A 23,893-nucleotide genomic window follows, 5' to 3' on the forward strand; every position below is an offset into this window, starting at 1 on the left:
TGCGTTTCTATCATATCATGTTTTTTGCGATGTTATTGTTCTCACTGGTGCAATTTGAATACATTTTTAAATACTTGTGCAATATAAATATATTTTTGAATAAAGTTGTATTCTGTCTGTATATATAAAACTGCTATTGTGGATTCTTTACTGTTTGTATTACTAATTTACTTTTTACTTATATATATAAGAGCAAAAGTATAACTTAAGACACTATTTATTAAATTATACAAGGGAAAGTACTATTCATGCTTCAAATCACTAAGTTAACCCTGATGAGTACAAATATTTAATTTTACAATGAAAGTACTGTTTGAGTTCAGAAGGAGTCCTGTGGGACTTCATTTTGTAATATACTGCGGTGTAGTTTAATCTGTAACAATGCATCATAATGTACAAACTGATTTAGAGTATATAAAAGATTAATGGGAAAGGTATACAGCTGTCGGTGTCCTTCGTAACTTCCACCACTGGTAATACACGTTTTTCACAGTAAGTAAAATATAATTAATACATACATCTTAATACAAGATTGGAAAAAGAACAAATAGTTGTGATTGTATCATTTCTCTTAGGCTCGAACGGGATTTTTGTGTTGTGGTCAGAGATAGTAAAGTATGCGTTTCATTCTGAAAACTGAGTATTCCTCAATTTCCTGTCTTACCACCGTGAACTCTCGCTGACTTGACCTAATTTTAAATCCCATTTAGGTGCGAAGGAATTAGTTAAACATGCAAAACAAGAATATGTGGCCAGAATTAAGCCGCAACAGAGGTCATTGTTTATCAGAGGAAAACTTTCTCTGACTGACATTCATTTACTCGGGATTTGGATAAAACTACTAATAAATAAATAGACAAACTTGTTTACACTATCATTAGACAAAAAATGAACTTCCTCCTTGACTTACGTTACCAACAAGAAAAAAGGGGTTATTCAAATTGTAATGATTTCATTTTAAAAGCTCACCCAGTAAAATGCACTAGTTTACTCTGCAGCTCCACATGTTCCCATTTATTGGCATTTGATGCACCCTGCAGGAGACATGGTGACACTGCAATGAGAGTTCATTATGCACTATTTTAAAAACATAAATTGTTAACAGCATGTCCAATGCTTTATTCATTTATTTATTTAAATAATAAGGTTCATGCGTGGCATGTACATATATTTTTATACTGGGAAAAATAATATACATGGAAGAATATATTTTTTTTATGAATTAACTATTAATGACATATAGGATTCATAGCCAGATAATATGTAATTGTTCAGCTTATGAATATCAAGGATATAGGACCAGACACTGTGGACAAGTTGGTTTTATTTTCAACGTTATCCACACATGCTCGTTGCAGTACCCTTAAAGATACAGCAGAGGGCAGCAGAGTTGCGGGCTGGCTTTTGTTTCAGACAAACTTAATCAACCCTGAGCGCCAACTCTGAACTAGGATTCATAATCAACTATCGACACATTTATTCATCATCGCAAGGATGTCAGACGCCAAGCAAATCAATGCACAGAAAAGGTAAAGCAATAAATACATTTAACCGGCGTTAAGCTTTGTTATTATGCTTTATTTTTGGGTGTGCGGAAAAAAATGTGCCCTTTCATCTTTTAATAATCCTCCAAAAGCACCGATGGCGACACCCATATTTATAACTTAAGCTAAATATCGAGATATTAATTAGATATATGTGATCGCAGATTGACAGGATTTGCAATGACCAGCCATCTTTCTGTTTGTTCTTTCTGAGATGATGCAGATGTTGTGGTTGCAGCATTGATTTTGATATTTCATTGGTCTCTGTGTGTTCTCGCAGTGCCAAAATTGCAGCTGGAGCTGTTGTGTGTGTTGAAAGCGAAATAAGAGGAGATGTAACCATAGGTGAGAGTTAGTTTTTCCCTCAGCATGAAGCTCCATGGTTCTCATTGTTTATTAAGAAGCTTTATGCTCCTATAAGGCAAGACCTTATTATTATTATTATTATTATTATTATTATTATTATTATTATTATTCATTTTTACAGGCGCTAGAACAGTTGTCCACCCAAAAGCCCGGATCATAGCAGAGGCGGGGCCTATTATCATTGGAGAGGGTAATCTGATAGAGGAGCAGGCACTCATTATTAACAGGTATGTGCAGTACAACACACATTTACTATTTAATCATTTTATCTTATTTGATCTAATCTGTGTTTTGGCCGATAGTTATCCGGAGAATATCATGCCAGACACAGAGGGAGTGGAGCCAAAAACCATGACAATTGGGACCAATAATGTGTTTGAAGTTGGATGTGGTATCCTTTGCATTGCAGATTACAATAAATGTGCATTTTATTGCAGTAGAGACAGACTGACACATTGGTAGATATTAGTGAATTGCATATATATATATATATATATATATATAGCCTATTTGAGTTTATGTCTGTTGGGAGGTAACAAGAATGTACCGGCTGAAATACAAAAAAATATACAGTACTACCACTAGAGAGTACTGTCAAGTTGATTTCAGTTGTGAGTGTGTCCAACACAGTAATATATATACAAAATATATTAACACTGTTATTAGTACTCCTAGTTTAAATGACCCTCATAAATGATGTGTTTATAGAAAAATAAATAACACCCACTACATCAGTTGGGCTATAGTCTACAAGTAACTGTTTGAAAATAATAATTCATAGGTTTAAATCCTTAATTATTCTTCCACAGTCTCACAAGCTTTGAAAATTGGGGACAACAATGTGATTGAGTCTAAATGTAAGTTCTGTAATCACTAACTATATTCCTATGCACCCTGAATACGATCTACTATCATGCTGTATATCATCTTATATCTAAATATCAATACATTTATATATTTAATATAATATAGAAGTTTTTCTGAATACCAAAACCAGACAAAAATGGTTCAATACAATATTGTGATGAAGCAGATTTGTAACAATGCACACAATGATCTCATGATATGAACATCTTTGTATAATCCCAGCTGATCTTGGGAGGAACGTGATCCTGACCAGCGGCTGCATCGTAGGCGCGTGCTGCCAGGTCAACACGTGTGAGGTCGTGCCGGAGAACACGGTGGTGTACGGTTCAAACTGCATCCGCCGTGTGCAGAGTGAGAAGCCACAGGTCCGTCTCCGTCACGGCTCGTCCATGCTCGCGAGTCACAACATTTCTTTGGCTTGTGTGCAGATTTGGCTACATTCCGGATTATTATTTTTTTTTATCTTGCAGTCTCAGACTCTGCAGCTCGACTTCCTCATGAAGATTCTGCCCAACTATCACCACCTGAAGAAGACGGCCAAAGGAAACAGCACACCTGTGAGGAACTGAGCTGAAGCTGGATCCAGAGGGATTGGAGCCGACTTCCTGCGACCCGGAGCGTCGGACGTCACGCGCTGACTCAATTCCCTCAACCTGCACCTGTCTTTCACTTCAGTGTTGTTCTCTAATGTCTGGTAGAATATCTCTGCCACTGTAAATGACTTTCTACTCTTCTCCCTGCATATGAAGGATGCCATCGTTCTTCAACACGTAACAATATCTGGTTTTGCACTTGGTTTTCAGATCCATATTCAGACTATTTATGATACATTTCGGACCTGAAATTGTGAATCTGCTGTGCCATTTTTATGTTAATCAATTCTACTCATATATATGTATATATTTATAATTGTTCCAATGCAGATACAACAATATTGCAATAAAAACGAATAAAGATTGCGTTTAAGCTTGTATTCCTCTGAGTGTTGGTTTAATTTTGTTCTATATTTGTTTACCACAAGGAGGGACTATTGAGCAACTCTTTGTTTGCCCTCTGTACCGGCTGCTCTGGAGGCTTTGTTTCAGCAGGTGATAGAAAATATCCAATTAAAATAGCATCTATAAGTAATGAAACAAAAAAAGTGTCTTCATTAAGTATTCTGAGCGGGAAATAGTCCTAAATTCTAATTTATAGTCGACAAAGTCATTACAAATTACGTGCATTGGCGACTGTTAGAGGATTCGCCTTTTAAAAACTGCAATCGGCAAAGATGATGTGTCAAAAGACGACTTTGGGCGTGGTCGTCCCCATCTTGGATTCGGTGTTTGCCAGTCCTGTGCTCTCCCACCAGGGATTGCCAAATTGGGAATTCCAAGCAGAGACTGGTTTATAATTGTAACGGACATGGGCGCGGTTTGCAACTCTCATTTCTACTGCAGCGTGGTGCTGAATAGAGCCCTCATCTCTGAGCCCCTTGGGTTGGTGCGCCCATCTGTGCCACAGCCTCACAGATCTGGGTGTGGATAGAAGTGTGTGTGTGTGTGTGTGAGAGAGAGAGAGAGAGAGAGAGACAGAGAGAGAGAGAGAGAGAGAGAGAGAGAGAGAGAGAGAGAGAGAGAGAGAGAGAGAGAGAGAGGGATAGCCAGTAGCAGATCACTGCCTGAAACACCCGGCATGAAAAAGCTCCGATGTCATATTTTTTAGTTGTTTCCTTCAAACTCTTGTGGCTGTAAAACAAGTGGAGGGCCGGCGTGCTCGGTCTTCAGAGTTTAAGGTGCTTTGTGTCGTGCTCACTGGGCCGCACACAGTACAGCAGCTCCCTGTAGGAGGCACACAGCTGGTGTCGCACGCTGCCAATACTCATTTGAACATGTCACGGAGGAGTCCCAAGAGGAGGCCACATCAACCAGGGGCTAATTATTTCAGCAGTGGAGTGCAGCCGGGGCCACGTCTAGGCTCCTTTCCGTTCTCACTTGCTCTGTGTTTTTCCCCCTACTACTAAGGTTTTTATTTTTTATTTTGGGGTGTTGCCAGTGCGTCGGTTTACTTTAACGTGACAAGGGAGACAGATGCTGGGCACAGTTGCACGGATGTGCAGAGTGACAAGGGCCTCCTGGGTGGCAAGTGTGGCCTTTTAATCTGCCGTGGGTTTTCAGAGAGGCACAATGGCTATGATGATAGCAACTCATGGCAGGAATTTGAGAGGAAGTTCATATGTTGGTCTATTTTTGGCCGCGGTTATTTATACCTCTCCCTTACTGTACTGTTGTGAAACTAAATTATCCAGCTTTCGCTCGTGTACTTTTGTACATCGCAGGGGTATTTGCTTTTCTTTTCATAGGATTATCTCAACTCAATATTTGGCCTTTGCTACAATATGCAGCATTCCCCGAAGAGTCAATAATATCTTATCATGAACAAAGAGAGAAGCATGAGATTTCACTCTGTAATACAGCACTGGAGCCTGAGGAAGCTGCTGTAAGTATATGAGTGAAACACAAGTAAACATTTCTCCAACATGTACAACGAAATCTAACTATGACTATATATATATTAAAAGGGGGGAAAGAGCATCAGCTCTTACAGTACCCTTTGTTATACTGTTATGGTCTGTGTTTCCAGCAGCACAGGCAGTCTGGGTGGAGTCCACCGCAGTCAGTCATGGTCAAACAGGCCACCGCTTGGTTTGAGAGGATAAAGGCTTTCTGACAGCTGACCTTTGCTTCCAGGTCCACTTCACCTTTAAAAAGTGAAATGTGACCTATAGACCACAGCGATTTCCATTGCAATCCTACAGAAATAATTAATTTCACCACAACAGGGACCCTGAGACACTGGATGTCATGTCTTTCTAGCCACGGTAGCGGCATGACTCCGTGGACGGCGATGCTGGTCAGTCGGTGCACCACTTGGGTCCAGACTGAAATATCACAGCAACTATTGGACGAGTTGTTATTGAAATTTATATAGATATCTATATTCCCCACAGTATGAATCCTAATGACTTTAGGGATCCCCTGCCTTTTACCCAAGAGGCTCAGATGTCTGTTTTTTGAGCAGAGGGTGGAGCAAGTATTCCGATGCTCTGCTGAAGTGGAAGCAAAATCTGTAACTGTGTCGCAAAAAAAGTGAAAAGTTACAAATCACAATGAAATTGACGCGAGAAGATTTGAATTCACTGGAAGTAAAGGCCAATGCACAGAGTTCTGCAGCTCAAGTTTACGTACACATGCCGTTCAATAAAGATTAAAGGCGGTGGGACAAAGACGTCGAGGTTTTAGTTGAACCTTTTATTGGTTCCACTGCACAACAAAAAAGAGACAATATAACTTAATGTACTTCCCTTGGACCTGCTTTAAGACATTTTAGGACCACTCAGCAGTATTTAAAGGGAACATTAAAGCCCATTATATAGACCTGTGTCAACATTTGGGAATTCAAGCCGAGGAGACATACTTAGCGTGGTCTGTGCTCTCTACTCAACCCCTCCTCTGCCCGCTGAACCACGAAAGCTTATAGTTCAGGCTAATGACACAGACTTGGGCCGATTGCTTGTGTCTCTGGTCTTTTCATATTGGAAAAGCAGGACTCGAGCTCCTGTTCAGAGCAGGTTTCCGTCTCGTGGTCTGTCAGATTTAACGCTCGGCTGCACCTGACGAGTCCGGCCGTGCTCATGAGGACGAACGCTTGTTCTCCCTCAGCAGCCGGGTTGACCACGAGAGCTCTTTCTCTTTCTCTGAGTCAGTCCAACAGAAGCTCGTGATTAAGACTTTACTCAAAAGAACGTGTATTCCAGACACACCTGTCTTATTCATTTGTAATTTGGACTTCATGGCCTTTATGAAATATGAACCTGTAACCTTTTTCAGGGAAACCTTTGGAACTAAATGAAATGAAGGATTCTGGTTTGCTGTAGTCAAGATGGTGGCATGAGGGATGAAAATATGGGATGCCCACTAATTTGCTTCAGACTATCTCAACAACTATTGGCGAATAAATTGACCATGAAAATGACAATGAGAAGATGAAGCCTACTGACGTTGATGCTCTCCTAAATTCATCTTCTGGTTCCACTGCGAGGTTGCCATTTTAGTTTAGGAATGTATGAAGACATTCGTGTTACCCAGAGGATGAATCCTAACTGTGATGATCCCCTGGCCTTCCTTCGAGAGGAACAGCTCAATGTTTCCAGCAAAAATATATCAACACCCACTTCATAGATTTTGCACAAAAGTTGTTGATCCCCGGCAACTCCTCATGCGCCGCCGCGAGGTTGACACCTGGGACGTGCAGGCGTCACTTGAGAGGATGGAAAGAACAACCCAGACGATTAAAAACAACCATCGAAAAGCACCGTTAATGCCATTTAGCACGATCGTTGTTACACAGAGGTGGAGTAAACAGAGCTTTGGTTGTGAAGAAGCTACTAAAATGTTTTTTTTTAAAAGCACCGAGCCTGTCGTGGACAATTACAGAGGGTCAATCTGACCACAAATTGCTCATTGGTGATCTTAGAGGAGGATCAAGGGCCACTAAGCACAAGGGAGGAACATTTTGTATCAGCAAGTCAAAGGAATGGAATGGCCTGGCTCTCGGCCCAACGAGAGCCACTTACCCCACATCAGACTGAAGTGTGTTGCTCGGCCAAAACCAGAGCTGCTGTCAGGTCCACGGGCCGGACGGATCGCAACATGGTTCTCCATCGCTTATTTTGTTCTTCTTCTTTTTGGTTGTTTTGGACAAAGTCGGTAACTGTGAAGCGACGAGGACTTTTGCTTTGAAACTGAGTTGCAGGAATGCAAAGAAAGAGGCGAGGCCTCCTCGAGTCACGTGACTCGAGGGGATTGCAGGAACCAGCGGGGGGGTCGTCCTCTCTCTGGGACTCACCGCCGGTCAATACATCGGCGTTGTGTCACGTTGCATTCTTGCTTCGGTGCTCATATCAAGCTGGCCTTTTAGCTATGAGTCGGTGATCCAGAAGACCATATCGGATAATCTGATTTGTGTCTCAATCTTCAATTCTGAGGTTCTTGCAATACAGTCAAATGTTTGGACATCTGGGCAACAAAAGATCTCTTAAAGCAACAGTTTGATATTTTGGGACGTTTGCTCATTTGCTTTCTCGATGAGAAGATTGATTTTCCACTTTCACATCTGTAGCATTATGCTAAATATGGATCTATAAACAGCAGCCTTTTAGCTTAGCATAGCATAAAGACAGACCTCCCAGACAATAACATTGTTGTTGTACAGAATAAACAAACAATACACCATATTGATCCAAATATAGACCAAATTCTTTTTTGGAAAACATTGAGCTCTCATGATATGTGAGGATAAGACATTCATGGACGAGAAAAGGCCTCAGGGATGAGGAATATCTTTGCTATGAACTGATAACATTTGAAAGTGGTCACTCAATAGGCTACACGACTTCTCAAAAGCAGCTGTTGGAAAAAAGTGAGGTCATCTGATAACCAGGGTCCTACTTCTGTTCTTATACGGTTTCATAATGTGTTCATTTGTGATCTCTGAAAGGTGTTATTGAATGTTTTTTACTTCTGGAGTGAGGCTATCTTATCTCCTGCTAAGCTAACCCGACTGGCTGCCGGCTGTAGCTTCATATTTAGTGTACAGACATGTGACACATCTAACAGGAATAAATCAAAGAAGATATTCACCAAAGAGCCTAATTATTCCTTTGTATTATGTGAAATGAGTATACTTTGAAATTGAAATAACTTCCTCAACCAGTGGAGCCAACATGGTTGCATCTGCTTGAACTAGCCGTCTCTCGATAACACGAAGATACCGTCTCGTAAGGCTGGACCGTGTCAAAGCTGGCTGACATGTTACCCAGGACATTGTGACCAGGCTCGACTGTCTCCTCGCTGCTCTCTCTATCCCCCCACCCCCCCCCCCTCTCCTTCTCTGTGTGTGTCTGTGTGTGTTTTTTCCCTCCCTCTCCGAGCATCAGACCACACAGCTCAGCCCTGAGACCTGTCAAACACAGCTGGGACATCTCTCCCCTCCCTCCGTCCCCCCCCTCCCGACTCCTCTCCTCTCCTCCTCCTTCCTACCTCTCCTCCCCCTCCTTGCTCCCTAGACTTCGGCAGGAAGCTTTGATACAGGGGTGTTGAGCAGCAAAGGGGAACATTTCCATTTTTATCTGCTTCGAAAGACTCCGAGACCCTCCTCCCTCTTTCCTCTTCCCCAACTGCTTCTCATCAGCATAAAATAATCTGCCGTGTCCCTTCTCCATTGTGCATGCTTCAGACGCCGTGTAATTGATATCGACATGATCTGGGGAGGGGAAAGAGCGGACATCTCTGCGGCCGATCTGCGATGACTGTTTTTCCTTCTTTTGTTGCTTTTGAGGTGCAAGTTCAGCAGAAACGACTCGCTCTGTGTTCTGCACGGGCTGTCGTAAGAAGCGAGAGTCTGTCCTGTGCAATGAATGTCACGCGACATATAGTCAAAGTCTCCGCCGCCGAGCTCCTGTCAGCTCTTGAACTTTTCATCGCCAAACACAAAGTGAGGCAGTTGCTCAAAATAAATGTTTTGAAACGGCGGAGCGATCAAGGCGGCCTTGTCACCTGATCGCTTGCTTTTAAGGCTGTTTTGCACCCGGCACTGTAGACAATAATAGGTGTGCCAGTAAACTTTTGAGTGTTTGCTCATCTCTACTGTTGTTGAGACATCGCTTTACAGCTCCAGGGTCTGCTTGTTTCCTCACTCACCGGTGATAAATCAAATGAGCCCACATAGTGGATTAGTGCAACTTGTCATTATATACAAACTCTTGAGCAATGTACAGGTGTTGTCTCCAGCGTACCTCTTAAGTGCCGTGGTGCAGCTCGACAGAAATAGGATGTACGAGTGATGTGTGGGGAGAAATATTTGCCTGAAACCACAAAACTATTCCGGGGCCTCGAAATGATAAACTACGATGTCACGTGGAATTTATTAAACGGTCAGGTTGATAATTGTCGACTGCTCTGTACAGATGATGGATTATGCTGAGGGCTAAATTTCATGGGATTGAGACGGGGATGAAGAGGGGAAATAGTCCTGAGTGTGCAGGGTAACGAGACATCTCGTGACATCAGATTTATGAGCTAAACTGATAGGATGTCATGCAGCTTGAAGGTTAAAGTTTAACAGTCAACAAGTGACACGTTCATCTATTTTATGAAAGGCAGTGCATTAACCTCGCAACATATTTTATGTATTCTTTATGTTCTTTTCTCCTGCGCTCACCATGTTTAAAAAAGGGGTCGAAGCCAAGGCAACACGTGTTGTACCAGGTTAAGCACGAGCTGCCTCCCATGTGCACACACGGACGGTATGAAATACAATAAATAAAGAGATACAACAGCATCGGGCATAAAAACAAACCAACAAAACCGATGATCTCACAGCGGCCTCGGGGCTACAGACTTGGCCTCTGCATGTCTTTCCTGGAAAGTTGAGGAGCAATAGCAGCCTGCGGGAGATTGAAGTTCAACAAAAACAATAAATAAAATACATGACTTTAATTCCCGATATTTGTCGACGTTTCTATTTAACACCGAACTAAGTCTTGTCACACTAAACTGTTTTGGCCTTGGACCTCATGAGGCGCCATATTGACAGTTTGGTCATGACCGAAAGTAATAAAGTGTTTGTAGAGTTAACAGTGGACGGGAATTCAGACTCAATGTCTTGAGATGTACAAACTTAAAGTGAACACAAGTATTGATTACGTATAGGTTCAACTATAAGCTATGCTCAAACCAGGCTGGTATTCCTCACAGTGTTTTATTTGGGGGCTTTTCAGCCTCTTGTGACTTATTTATCACCTGCTGGCCATAAACACGAGTAGCATATATATAGAAATATTAAAGCAGACAACACAGGAGGTAAAGCAAATCTGCATGTGAGCCTCAGTCGGCAGACAACACACTGTGAGCCAAATCGCAAGGGGGAATGTTTCAGGGACTGAAATAACATTCAGCTCGGTCTAAAAAGACGTTTGGGGATCGGCACCGATTTCCCAGCGAAGCTCTGAAACAGCATTTGATGAAAGTCGGCGGAGCCCAGCAGACGGTGCATCCCACCCAAACCCCACCCTAAACCCCTCCCTCCTTCCATCCCTCCCTCCCTCCCTCCCTCACGCGGAGATGGGGAGAGAAGTTTGCCTGCGGCGCAGTCCACTGAACATTTACCGTGTTTTCATTTGGGGAACAGCAACAAGAGCCTCCGGAGAAGACTTCCAGGGAAGGCTGAGGAAATATCCGACTGCACAGAAACAGCAGACGTTCCCCCTTCCCCGCTTTTACAACAACAATAACCACAACAGCAACAACAAAACGCGTACTTATTATCATTGATGTCGCCGAACTAGTGTTGGCAAAAGCTCGGGTCAGTAGGACAGCGGCCGCGCGCGCACGGTGCTGCGTAAATCTGGGTCCCGGAGAAGAAGAAGCAGAAGAGCAGCGGAACCGGGCGGGGAAGAACAAGAGACCAGACAGTCCAAGTGAAAGTGTGAAGAGAGCCCGACTCAGAATGAATAATAACAAAACCGAGAAGGAAACCGAGCAGAGTGAATTCACCAACCACGAAGAGGAGGTATGTATCCGCACGCGAGCGCCTTTATACCTGCCGTGAATAAGTCCACATGACCCATAACCATATCGTCATGAGTGATATTAATGCGACGCGTGTTTTTTTTTTCTTAAATACCACCAGCCCCGGCTTTGTGACCGCTACGTTATCCCGATGATGCTCCTCGAGGTGTCTGACGCGCAAAAATGATATATTTGTTCTACCTTAGAAAAGTTGCCTCTATGTCATTAGACCCACTGCAACATGTATTATCATAAAAGGAGTACATCATTCTTTTACATCATTTTGTTATATATTTATTCCTCTTTTTTATAGATATATTTTCCCTGTTAAATGTGTGCAACCTCCCTCAGACTGTAGCAATGTGTCTTTCCTTTTTGAAGCACCACACACTCAGGTAGAAGTGAGGAACAGGGCAGGACTTAATGATAGATGAATCACTATTAGCTCCTGTTTAACTATATTGTAGATAATGATACGTTACCTGACAGCAGAACTGGCCGTGCTGGCTCACTGTGCCATGAAGACAGACTTCACCCAACGCTGAAAAGCAGCAGTGAAGGGAGTTCAGAGCCAGCGAGCGAATTAGTTTTCACTGAAGCTGAGGGAGCAATTGAAGTTCAAACAACTGCTGCAACATGTACGCAATAAGTCTTTGTAACCCAGACCCACTGCATATAACAGTCAAGCGAGAGTAGCCTCTCTATCAAATCACATCTTAACATACCAGAATGATATTGTTTGTGCAACAACAACAAAAAATATAGAAACATGTGAGGTAATCCACTTGGTGCCTGGTGGAGATGCATTGCCAACAGTTTCTTGCTCCTTTCCTGCGTAAACATTGCACAATGTGGATCCATGAAGTCTCCTTCTCGGTAACTCGTGTGTAGTGGTGCTCTTTGCATGGGGTGGTTTTCTTTGGCACGGAAGTATCTCCATCCAGACGACAGCCAAGGGATGTAAGAAAGGTATATCGGATTATATCCGATATTTCTCTTGCAGAAATTTGATTAAGGCTCAGGGTGCTGTTCGTCACTTTGTAACTGAATAGCCGAACATACGCAGCCTGATGTAACACCATATTTGGTCCACTGTTGATGTTACTATGGATGCAGGGAGTCATTGTAGCACAGATGAGGTACGGACTACATACGGACTTCTTGGAAACCTGATGGAGAGTTTTAGTTTATTCACCTCATGACCTTATGTTCTCAGTACGGCGCTGCGGTAGAGGTATTTCAGAGCCTGCACTATGTGTACCAGCACTTGACTGAAGGGCTGCAACTAATGGTTAACTTCGACATAGATGAGGAAATAAACTTGTTCATTGTCAGGAAATTGAAAAAACATTTGAATCTATAAATATGAAGGTTGCAAGATCTCAGAAAAACACCACAAATGCAAGATGTTCAGTTAAAAAGTCATATTAAACAAAGAAAAACAAAAAATCTTCGCATATCAGCTGCATTTTACCGCATGAATGACTTAATGATTAACAGATTTTCGGTTGTTCAATTAATCTAGAAATTGTTTCAGCACTACGCAGCCCAACATCTTCGCTTCAAGCAGACGAGGCGTTCCAACCAAAGAGGACAAAACATGACAGCATATTTCAAATTTGAGCATCTTTTTAACAGCTTGGATTTAGAGCGGACGCTATTGCTCCATTAAATAGTCGATCGACTACTAATAACAGTTTGATCATCCGTTTTGCATTTGATTGATGTTTCCTGACATTTGATAGACCCAACAGTTGCTCCAGCAATCTTGAAAAGACAGAATAATCCAAAGAAAATCCTTCTGGAAGAGTCGTGAAATAATCCTTTGTTCCTCTAGCTCCACTTTATTGAATAAATAAATGTCTGGACATGAATTGCTGTGATGTCCACGTGCAGGGGGACCAGACTGGAGTCGTCCTCTTGCATTGTGTAAAAGGCAGACAGAAAGACAGAGAGAGCGATGGCCCGAGGAGTCTAATGGTTGTGGAAATGTTTGGAAGCCGTCCAGACAAGCAGCGGACTTACATTTACTCGGGTGAATTAACGTAAGGTTAGACAGCACCACTTTATCTTCGGCGTAATGATGTGTGATGCATGCTGAGAAGCGGCACATTTTGGCGGCTACTGTACAACACACACATATTTACACAAAAAAACATGCACAGGTCTAAGAATAATGTGACTAATTTCCCAGTGTGACTTGCACTTTTTCCGCATGATTTATGAACATTTCGAGTTTAGTCATTCGGCTCAGAGGAGCATGGCTGACTGCATGTACAACAATGAAAGCTGCTTTATGGATGATCAAGTGACTAATTTGGCATTTTCAACCGCTTGTGTCGAAGTCTTTGAGCATCCCGTCCCGATCCTCTGCGACGCGAACGCTCACCAGGTTCACAAACGCAGCGAATCTAGAGCGCATCTTTGCGCTGAACAACACTAAAGTAACCATAAACTCTGATCTAATGAGAGCCAAAGTTTAACGGCCTCGCTGGTATGACTCTCACATGCTGAACAACAGAGCCCCCACCCCCTCCTCCTCTTGCACAGTGTAGTATGCGACCCAATGGATCACTGATTCGCACCAGTAAAACGCCGTAGCGAGCTCAGCTCCTCATGCCTACTTCATTGCTCAACCTCACACGCCGCCATCAGCGCCCGCCGGAGCCTGACGACGCTCGGCGATGCTTAATGTTTATCTTCTGCGGACCGGCGCTCACCAAACATGGTCTCGTCGTTGCAGACATGGTTCGGCCCCCAGCGGCATCTAATCTTGTGAGCTGGTTTGATAAAGCTTCATTATCAGGCGTTCTGGATGCTTTCACGTGCTGCGGCACTCAGCGGCCACTGATGTAGTGGAGGTGACGCACCGTCTCTCACATGGCGGACATCAAAGATATGTTTCCAGCAGCTGTGGTTTCCAGGCCTTGTATGGACAAGAGACCCAGAGGGCTGTTCAGAGGAGATTTGAATTGCCTAAAAAAGTGAGAACAGGACGTTTGCACATGGTTTTATTAATGTTTTGTTTGTTTTCGGGAACATTTGGAATTATATTCATGATTTCTTGTGGGAAGACAAATTCCAGACGTGACATGCAGTGAGGGAGCAAACCCAGTTCACCAAAAGTTAATCATATCATGCTTTTTTAGTGCATGGAATGATTAGCTGACCGATTAGCACATTGGCTGATTGAGCGACGAGATAGAGAAATAATCAGTCATTCATTTTAAAAGAAAAAAATACCAAACATTCCCCAGTTCCAACTTCTATAATGTCGAGATTTGCCGTTTTTTTTTTTTCTGATTTGTGTGATATCAAACTGAAAATCATTGGCTTATGGACTCCCACACATAATTGGCAGATTGATCAATTATGAATCCTTTTCATTAGATGCAGCCCGAATGGAATCAGTTCATCATTTCAGTCATTTATCAAGCAAAGGATGCCTTTACAGGTTCAACAAGAGTTCACTGAAAACAGTAATGTATTTGTTTCTGATTATTGTGCTTAAGTACAAAGTGAAGTTCAGGCCGTGAGTACTTGGAATGCATCTGAGTTAACCAAGTCACTCAACCAAACTTGACCTTTGACTTCCTTTCTGTCAATTTCCCTCAAGCTAACTGGTGTTTATTTAAGACCTGCCCAGCCTCGGAGGTCAACCGTGAAACCGCACCTGATTTTTGACAAATGAGCGAACACAGAGTGTCTCTCCTGGACGTAACAGTCAGAGGTTTGAACCTCAAAAGCTATCTGTTGATTCTAGTTCGGGCCGACCATAAACACGTAAGTGGATCGTTACAAGTGTCCGAAGAGAAACAGAATATCACTCAAGCAGAGTTCAGCAAATGCGCTGCATCTCCCTGGGGTGTAATTGGATTGTGCTTGGCCTGCTCTGGGTATCCACCGGGTCCTCTTCAAATAGCAGGTCATGTGGCCAGCGTGACCTTTTCCATGGAGTGACGTCGGTGGGGAGCAGTGTGCTGCTGGAGAAGCACGGCGAAAAAAGCGGAGGGAGGCCAGGGCTGTCGCGCGGCGGTGTGGGCATGTGTGCGGCCCGTGCTTGTGCACGTATCCAACGGAAAGGGCACGCAGATATGTTAACGCTCCGTGACATGAAACGCTATCGGAGGGTAGCTCGGAGGGTAAAGTGGCCATGATAGGGCGACAGGGAAAACATCCAATGCATGTCAGGTATCGTTGAAGGCAACATGAGAAGAGATTCAATGTAGGTTAAGACTACAAAGTAAAACTACAAAAATAGATATATCATGAAATATAAGTCAATACGCGCAGTAAAAACAGGCTCACCCAAACCGTTAAAACCCCGCTCCATCTGTCCGCCTGATAGGTAGGAGTTTATTTTTAAAAGCGCTGGAGGAATTGTCATCTTATCTTCGCCATTTGTCAGCTGTGCGACAAGAGGTATTTGAAAAGACAACAACAAGGCTTAGCGTCAGGAACGGCTGGCAAAGGATCCGGCTGAACTGATGTGAGACAAAAAAGAAAAAAAAAAACAAAGAAGTTGTACTCGATATTTAAATATACATGCAGCTATATATAAACCATCAAAACTGACCGAGAGTCAGGTGTGACGCCTCTTATACGGTGCCGCTTTCATATAAAGGCCTTAGTTGTCAACTTGTACATTTCCTTTGTAATTGATGACACCCGACACCGGTGTGAGAAGTGTGAGTTTGTGCCTCGACAGCGTCAGCCATCTTGCCTTGCTTTGTCATACTGTATTTATGTGCTTGGTCTGTCACCTCCTCTTTAATATTGCTTACTCACAAGCTATAATTATCCACCTTACAGTATCCAGGGTCTCTACTCTCAACCCTCCTTCACACTCCTTTTATTTTCTGCACTCCTTTTCACACAATACTTCTCAAATCCATTTAATGTCTTTTCTCCATGCCCCCACCCTATCCGTCCTCCCCCATCTCTCCTTCTCCCTTTCTACACTTTTATCTCTCTTCCCCTCCGTTTCCTTCCCCCTTTCCCTTCGTTTGTCCCACCCCTTTTCTTCCCTCTCTTTATCTTGTTCTCTCGTCGTTTCCTCCCTCTTTCCCTCCACCCTGGTACTGTTTATAATTGGCCACTCTTCTTCTCTCTTTTCCTACCACTCCCTTCTTTTTCTTCCTGCTCTCTCTCTCTCTCTCTCTCTCTCTCTCTCTCTCTCTCTCTCTCTCTCTCTCTCTCTCTCTCTCTCTCTCCACGCTTAGTCTCACTAGAGAAACTTCTTATCCCTTATCGCTCCATACGTTGAAAGCATGACCCTGAGATCCCTGAACAGAAGGACTTTTTATGGTCACGGGAAGCCCTAAAGACAAGAGGGAGCCAGGCAGAACGGCAACAAGGAGAAACTATGACCGACTATCCAACTGTGAGCAAGGTCAAGCTGCCCAAGATTAGCTTGGAAAGATGGGAAAATCAAAACAAGTAAAAGTTGGTGGATAGGCCTCGATGGATTAGTCCATAATAATGCTCTAACTAGGTCTGACGCTGTCCATTGGTGGCTTTAAGGTTATGCTATTCCAGGGAAAAAAGACCAATTTATAATTAATTTAATTTTATAGAAAATAATCCCAAATTATACAGCTGGTTTCCCTCAGATGCATTCAAATAGAACTGAATCAATAATGTAATAATATATATTTTTAATAAATGTATTATTAGTTTTTTGAAGTGTCTGATTCCAGCTTTTTAAATGTGAATATTTTCTGGTTTCTTTAATCTCCTGTAACATTAAATGGAATACCTTTGAGTTGTGGACAAAACAAGTTCTTTGAGGATCTCATCTTGGCCTTTTGGTCACACAGATTGTATATTTCACCATTTCACAGGCCGCAGAACCGATCAAGTAACCGAGAAAACAATTCACAGATGAATTGACAATGAAAATAATAGTTAGCTGCAGCCCGACATTCCAGTAACCTTTACAGCAGGATTATGTAACTCCTGCAGAACAGGGCCCATTAGTGGCAATTATGGGTTAAATGCTAAAACATAGTGTACCAACTGTGCATGGAGACACAAAGTCAGCAAACACTGGCTCGCAGTTTTATTTGAAAGAGGCAGATTGTCTTATTAAAAGTGAAATTGTCATGCTTCAAACTACAGACAGACTTTGAACACATCTTGAAAATGAACTATGTTTCGTGCTGAAAGTCAAATAGTTGACCGATCATAATTTTCCACATTATAAAAGATTTGCCGGTCTTTGCTGATGTGAGTATTTTATAATATCTGTTTTATATCATTGCACATTGTTCTTCCTGTGGGTTTGTAATACTGCTTGGACAACAAAGCAAGCTCATATTGGGGTTTTTAAAACTTGTGATAGGCATTTGTGTCGACCGTTCATTCACACAAACCCATGAAAATCAAACATAAACAGAATGAAAACATGATACATGTTTTGGAGGATCTTTAAGTGCTGTCCCTGATAAACAAAGGATCAGCTGCACTATCGCATAAAGAGAACACATTGGTGGTCGGCTTACGTTTCCTCACGAAGACACAGAGGATGGCTGAGTATCTGCTGTTGTTTTTGTCTCCGTTTGCGCGGGACACTTAACCCTCCGTCCACCCGACCTCAAAACCAAACAGTTGAAGGTGTCCACTCGGGCAGGCGGCAACAAAGGGAGTCCAGGGGAGGCAGACTCTGACTTGGCCGATTATTTTGCGTTAATGAGTGCTTTGGAATGCAAAGTCCATTTACGGACACGCATCAGATAAGGGAGATGAGGAAGAGAGCAAACTAGTATGAAAGATGTGGATGAAGTCTAAGCTGTCAGCCGAGGAGTCAAACTAATGTGCAGCTGACAATCTACGAATGAGTCGCTTCCCTCTTCCGCACGTCGTTCGAATTACACCTCCAGGGCTCGTACGCTGAAGTCAAAAATGGTTGACGCGAAAGAAAGAGCACATGTGTCATTAAGACACAGGAGTGTTCTTTTCCAGGTTAGATTTAAAACAAAGGGAACTGTAATGGAGAGGGGAAGAAAAGAGTAAGAGAAGGAAAATTGCAGTAAAGTGGGCGCTTACTTGCTTTTCCTAGGTCATTTGTTTTAAATATCCTTTAAAGGTTAACCTGTTGGAACATTTACAGGCCCTCGCTGGGCTGTAATTGTTGGTCAAAAGCACTTGTGGGAGTAAAAGAGAGAGAGAAACAAAGAAAGTCTCCTCTCAGAGTCGACTCGTGACGTTTCGGAGTGTGCTCAACCTCACAGTTGACCCCTGACCTGCACAATAACCCGAGCCTAACCTGTGCTACTCTGACCCCGAGTGCGAAACTTGACCCGTTGAACCCCGGCGATTAACGGACAAACGGAGTCATCCATTTATGGTCGTCTGACACCTCTCAGGCCTGCAGTCTGTCACTCTTCACATTCTCCGACACAGAAGATGAAGTGGGGAGGGCGGAGGGAGGGAGGGAGAGAAATGACGGAGTACGGCGTCAACACGGAGCAGTGACAGCTTGGTTAGCAAAAGAGTGTGGGAGTCTGTCAGTTAGACGCTTTTTAATAAGGAGCCACTCAACTGATGCGAGAGCTCAACTGGCCCCGCGCTCACACCGGCTTATGGGGAGACTTTGATTTTAGCTTGGTCACAGCGAGGGAGACTTGTGCGGGGATTTGAAATCAACTAGTGGGAGTTTGAGATGATATATTTGATCTGAGCTTTGATTTCATATGCAGGTAATCGCAGCGTGGCAGCACGCACACACTCACATCTACAATGGGCTACTGTATCGTCTCTTTCGCGGCTTCAAGGTTAGAGCCGTGTCCTGCCGCATCTGGCTCGAAGGACCTGTATCTATTAACTTGGCTGTCAAACACACACATACACACACACACACACACATACACACACACACACACACACACATACACACACACACGCACACAAAAAGGGAGGGAGAAAGAAACACATAGTAATCATCTCACATCGCACCAAGGTCGTGTCCCTCATTTCAGCCAGAATGAACGGTCAAAAAAGCACTCAATTAAAGCCGGAGAAAATATCTGAGAAAGTCACACAGTGTAATGAGGCAAGAGGTGTAACACATTTTATAAGTCCACAACGCACGCGGAATGGAAACGACACATGAATACGTTGCGAGGCCATTTCATTAGACTTATCAGGCAGCTTTTTTATGGGCTGACAAATTGCATCCTGTGCTGGAAAGATATCTGAGATACTTTAATGCACGTTTTGAGTGGTGTTGCAGTCAGTTATTGAGTCCATTTTGCCTTCTTTAATTAAAGCTGCATGACATTTCATAGGGGAAAGGCGGTTAGTTCAGCCAAATCATATAACTAAATGTATCCTCCTTTCTAATTCTATTACTTAATCTGGTTTATTCAAAAGATTTTTTTTTAAAACTTGGATCAAATTTTTTAAGCTTTAGCCACCGTTTCTTTTAGTTTTGGTTTCTTTTAGTTTTGGTTTCTTCTAGTTTATGTTTCTTTTAGTTTTGGTTTCTTTTAGTGACATTTCAAACAAGCACGATCTGACAGGTTTCCTCTCAAACCTTCCAGCTTAGCCAGATGTATTTGGAGGTGAATACAATGAGGACCTGTGGAATTATTATGCAAATTGTTTTTGTCACCGACTTCCTGCTACAAATTGTACCTACCGTTTTTGTCGTTGAGAGATTATTGCATTTTCATTTGACTTACAAATGAAGTGGTTTGGAAAACCTGGACGCACCGTTTTTTTTACAACCTTTATGATGAGTCTAAATAATTGGGTGTCTTGCCAAGCAAGACTAGTAATGTCCTCGTGTCCCCGGTAGGGCATTGATTGGTTGATCATTCGATTAGTTGATTGGAAATGAATATTCGACAGTAACAACACAAACAATTCTCTGGTTCCGGTTTCTCCATTGTGACTATCTGTGGCTTGTCTCAGTTATATACAGTAGTAAACTCCATATTTTAGGGTTTTGGACTGTTGGATGGATACAACCAGGACTGCAATAATGTCATTTTGGGCTCTGAGAAATAATGATGTAGTTCTTCATCATTTTCTGACAGAAAATGTCAGGATTAATTGAGAAAATAATTAAGATGAATAATTGATGATAAAACAAATAACCGGTAACACTTCCCAGATCTCAGAAATGACTTTTGTGAGTACAATGTTATCGGAAACATGCAGAAGCAACAATAAAGTTTTGATAAAACCAGAGTTACCCTTCAAGATAAAGCCTCACAGAGCCCCTGCTCCTGCAGCCCTAGGGTGGCAGCAGCAAACCTTCAAGGAGCGATGATAGAGTATCAATAAGGTGATGACCTCATGCGGTGCTTGTGGAGTCAAGACTCACTGATTAGAGGTGCATTGATCCCATGGGACTTGCTGCAGAAGTGGCCTTAATAGGATGTGATGTTTTCGCCCTGGGGCTCCAAACTCTGCTGTACTGTGCGAAGGCGTTGCCAGGGAACTGCACTGGTACACCGGCTGGGAAGTACTCAGCTGGCTTGTGCGAGGTATGGGCTGCTGTCTTTGAACGAAGCCTGCCTTCGTGTTGGTGTGCGAGCACGCCATAAATGGTCAATGATTCAAAGGCCCATACCAGGCCACTCAGCACTATGGAAATGTAGCTATGTGGCTCACGAGGAGCCAATAAAACAATGCTTCTAAAACCCAATAAAACGGTGGAAGGACTTGTGTCTTTGTTGTTGTTTTTTAACGAATCTGCAGATTCTGCTCAACCCCTGGCTTGACCTTCAGTTTACTACATCATGAAATTTGCGATGTTTCACTTCACCTGGTGGCGAGGCGTTTACAACGCCTCTTGGAGCTCATGTCAAAGCAACGTAAATAAAGGCCGGTACCGTAATCAGCAGCAGATGTGGCGTGTGGGAGAGCGCTGTTGACACGTACGTCTGTGAATCATTCAGCCACACACCGGACACACGGCGAGCCGATCGTATGTCACAACAGCTGACGTCAGGAAGAGGTTCGACACGGACGAGAATGTCTCATTGTTGTGTGTTTGCCTGAACCCGTGCAGCATATCCAGCGCTCAAGTTTCTGTAGGCCTCACGACCAAAGGTGGGAGTTAAAATCAAAGATGGGATCTCAGATAACTTGGCGAACGAGTTAGATAACGAGATTTTCCTAAGATGTAGGCCAACCTTTCTGTTGAAATATTACAAGTATACTTACTTAACAGTGTTGCGAAGGTTTTCACTCATTTTGTGGTCATGTGCAGCTTCAAGTCCTTAATAGACATTTGAAAGCTACAGTTTTTGATGCCAGTCTCTGTGAATTGTCAACGCCGAAAACATCTCTTGGGTTTTTCTCGCTTCGTCACGTCTCCTTTTTCCACTGCACTTTTTACTGCCACACTATTCGAACCATCGGCCCTTAGCGCTGTCAGCAACTGCCCTCGCTCGTGTCTGATTGATACCGTCCTGTTCGGACTCTTTGTTCCTGTGCGACTCCATATAAGGAGACCCTCTGAAGGAGTTTATTCAAACAGACCTGCCAGAGACGGAGCCCAGTGACAGCCCTGCAGGGTTCAGCTTGACTCAGATAAGATAAGATAAGAGCGAAGGTGAGAAAGTCGCCGAGGTGAGATATTTTGGCAGGATGGCCAGTTTGGCCCTTGCCAGCTATTGCTCCCCCAGTTGCTAAGCTCCTTTGTTTGTGTGTTGCTCTGCTGCTGGCATCAGTGGTGCGTATCAGGTTACATGTGGGAATGAGGTGTAGTGTTAGTTCAGCAGTTCCTTTGTCCCCGGAGTTGTGAATCTACTATCTAATGAATGCGGGAGCTATGAATCCACTCAGTGTAATTGCATACCTACGGGTTTATCCTAAATTCACCCTTAAATAGAATCAGAATATTGAATAAATAATTAAATTACACATTGACATCCACCATCACGTTATTGATGTGGGTGGGTGTAGGGTGGAGCTGCTGGATGTCTGTTTGACGCTCACAGTCTATTGTTTCATTTTGATGTCTCCTGCGGACCAAAGCAATTATTTTCTTGTACCAAGCCAACTTCAATTAGGTGATAATTCCAGGTGTGAGGTGTGATTAGTGCCCGTTAATTTAATAAAACTGTCTAAAATTGTGTAATCTCTGCCCCGGTTCTCTTAGTACCACTTAACTGGAATAAAATTGTCATTGTTATTTAAAGCTTGAGGGATCTTTTGTGTTATTAGAAGACAAATGTTGTAGCGTATTGTTAGAAATGTGTGCGTTAACAACTCTTTGTCGACAAGTAACAAGTAGAATACTGGTGTTTATTTGTTAGCCGTGACGTCTCAACACCTGTGTCTTGTTGTGGCTCTACGTCTGTGTTTGCTGAACTACTTCTGTTCACTGAAGCCTTTTTAGACATGGCAGCTCAATGGATGTTATTTAACATGTTGTTGTTACATTTCTGTTTACAGATTAAACAAAGATTTAATAATTGGGGATCGTTTTCAAGCTCTTTCCCCTTGTCCAGTCTTTTGCTAAGCTAAGCTAACTGTCTGCAGCTTCATATTGAGTGGACATTTATTGTTACTGTGTTTTCCTTAAAATACATTCTTTTACAAAAGAAATATTCTGCATCTCGACTCCTCTCCGATCTCAATGGGACAGTTCTGCTGAACACTTGAGTCGCGGGCCTTCAGATATATGTCGCTCACATTTTAGTGCACGGTAATTTAGCTGTTGTCTTGTACATTCTCCCCATAGTTTCCACGGCAATATTTCAAGTTTATCTCTTTTCTTACGACAGATGAGTTCACAGATGAGTTATGCTTTGTTATTCGTTTGTCATCTCTCAGGGTTGACTATGAGGTTGTCGGCACCATACGGAGTTCAAAACGTTGGTTTTCGGTAGTTTTTTTGCTGCTTTTGTCAAACGTAAACTTCAGCTGCAGTCCCGGTAGAGCAGTCACAGTGCATCCATTTTCTTCTCTGTCAACACACGTAATTATTATAACAACTTATTTTGACTAAAAGGCCGCACCAATTACATTTTCCTTTTAGCCGCTCTCTGCGAGCATATACATTGTAATTCCCCGGCAATGCCAGCTCAAGTTTCAAGTTGAAAAGTTCAAATGTAAAACAGAGGCCAGAGCTGCGAGGGAGGATCGCCGTGAAACGCAGCAGGCCGCAGTTCACACAGGAGGATACAATAAACTTACTGTAGAAAAGGTGTGTGTGAATGTGTTTGCCGAGCTGAAAGACATCCCTTTCAGCATTTTAAAAGTCTATTTTTTAGTGGGAGAACTATTTAACTCATGTTCAGTGTCCTTTACCTCATTACCTCATCCGTTACTGTCAGGTACTGTATTCAAGGTAGCTATTTATAACTAGAGGAGGTTAATGAAAAATACATGATCTCTTTCTTGTCTTCCTCAGGTCCGAACGCTATTTGTCAGCGGGCTACCCCTGGATATAAAGCCGCGGGAGCTCTATCTCCTGTTCAGACCATTTAAGGTATGTTTGTATGTTTTAAATTAATGGGCTGCAGCTATTCTTAGCAGCTTTTTCTT

General features: G+C 42.8%; 2 protein-coding genes across 4 annotated transcripts in view; both read left to right on the forward strand.

The window, feature by feature from the left end:
- Positions 1-1,471: 1,471 nt before the first annotated feature.
- On the forward strand, positions 1,472-3,718 carry LOC137792339 (dynactin subunit 6-like). The gene is made up of 7 exons (XM_068587977.1): positions 1,472-1,529; positions 1,825-1,889; positions 2,032-2,137; positions 2,213-2,301; positions 2,720-2,767; positions 3,000-3,142; positions 3,248-3,718. Exons 1-7 carry the CDS (start codon positions 1,495-1,497, stop codon positions 3,344-3,346), a joined length of 585 nt encoding a protein of 194 aa, XP_068444078.1. The 5' UTR covers positions 1,472-1,494; the 3' UTR covers positions 3,347-3,718.
- Positions 3,719-10,953: 7,235 nt separating this feature from the next.
- LOC137792484 (RNA-binding protein with multiple splicing-like) overlaps positions 10,954-23,893 on the forward strand; it is a 41,657-nt gene continuing 28,717 nt past the window's right edge. For 2 of the 3 annotated variants that reach the window (XR_011078105.1, XR_011078106.1), the window contains exons 1-2: positions 10,955-11,387; positions 23,760-23,837. Coding sequence is in view for 1 of the 3 variants with exons in the window: in XM_068588199.1 (XP_068444300.1) it covers positions 11,325-11,387; positions 23,760-23,837 (141 nt within the window). In the remaining 2 variants the exon portion in view is untranslated. Of the gene's footprint in view, positions 11,388-23,759; positions 23,838-23,893 lie in introns of all 3 variants that reach the window. The other variant, XM_068588199.1, reaches the window with a different exon arrangement.

The sequence above is a fragment of the Clinocottus analis genome, unplaced genomic scaffold (genome assembly GCF_023055335.1).
Source record: "Clinocottus analis isolate CAN_PGR_092001 unplaced genomic scaffold, fCliAna1.0.p SCAF_21, whole genome shotgun sequence".
NCBI classification, from domain to species: domain Eukaryota; kingdom Metazoa; phylum Chordata; class Actinopteri; order Perciformes; family Cottidae; genus Clinocottus; species Clinocottus analis.

Excerpts from the sequence above, each read along its gene's own strand:
- LOC137792339 (XM_068587977.1), top strand. The coding sequence starts at position 1,495 with ATGTCAGACGCCAAGCAAATCAATGCACAGAAAAG. Across the intron at positions 1,890-2,031 it reads AAGAGGAGATGTAACCATAG|GCGCTAGAACAGTTGTCCAC; the intron begins GTGAGAGTTAGT and ends TCATTTTTACAG. Across the intron at positions 2,768-2,999 it reads CAATGTGATTGAGTCTAAAT|CTGATCTTGGGAGGAACGTG; the intron begins GTAAGTTCTGTA and ends GTATAATCCCAG.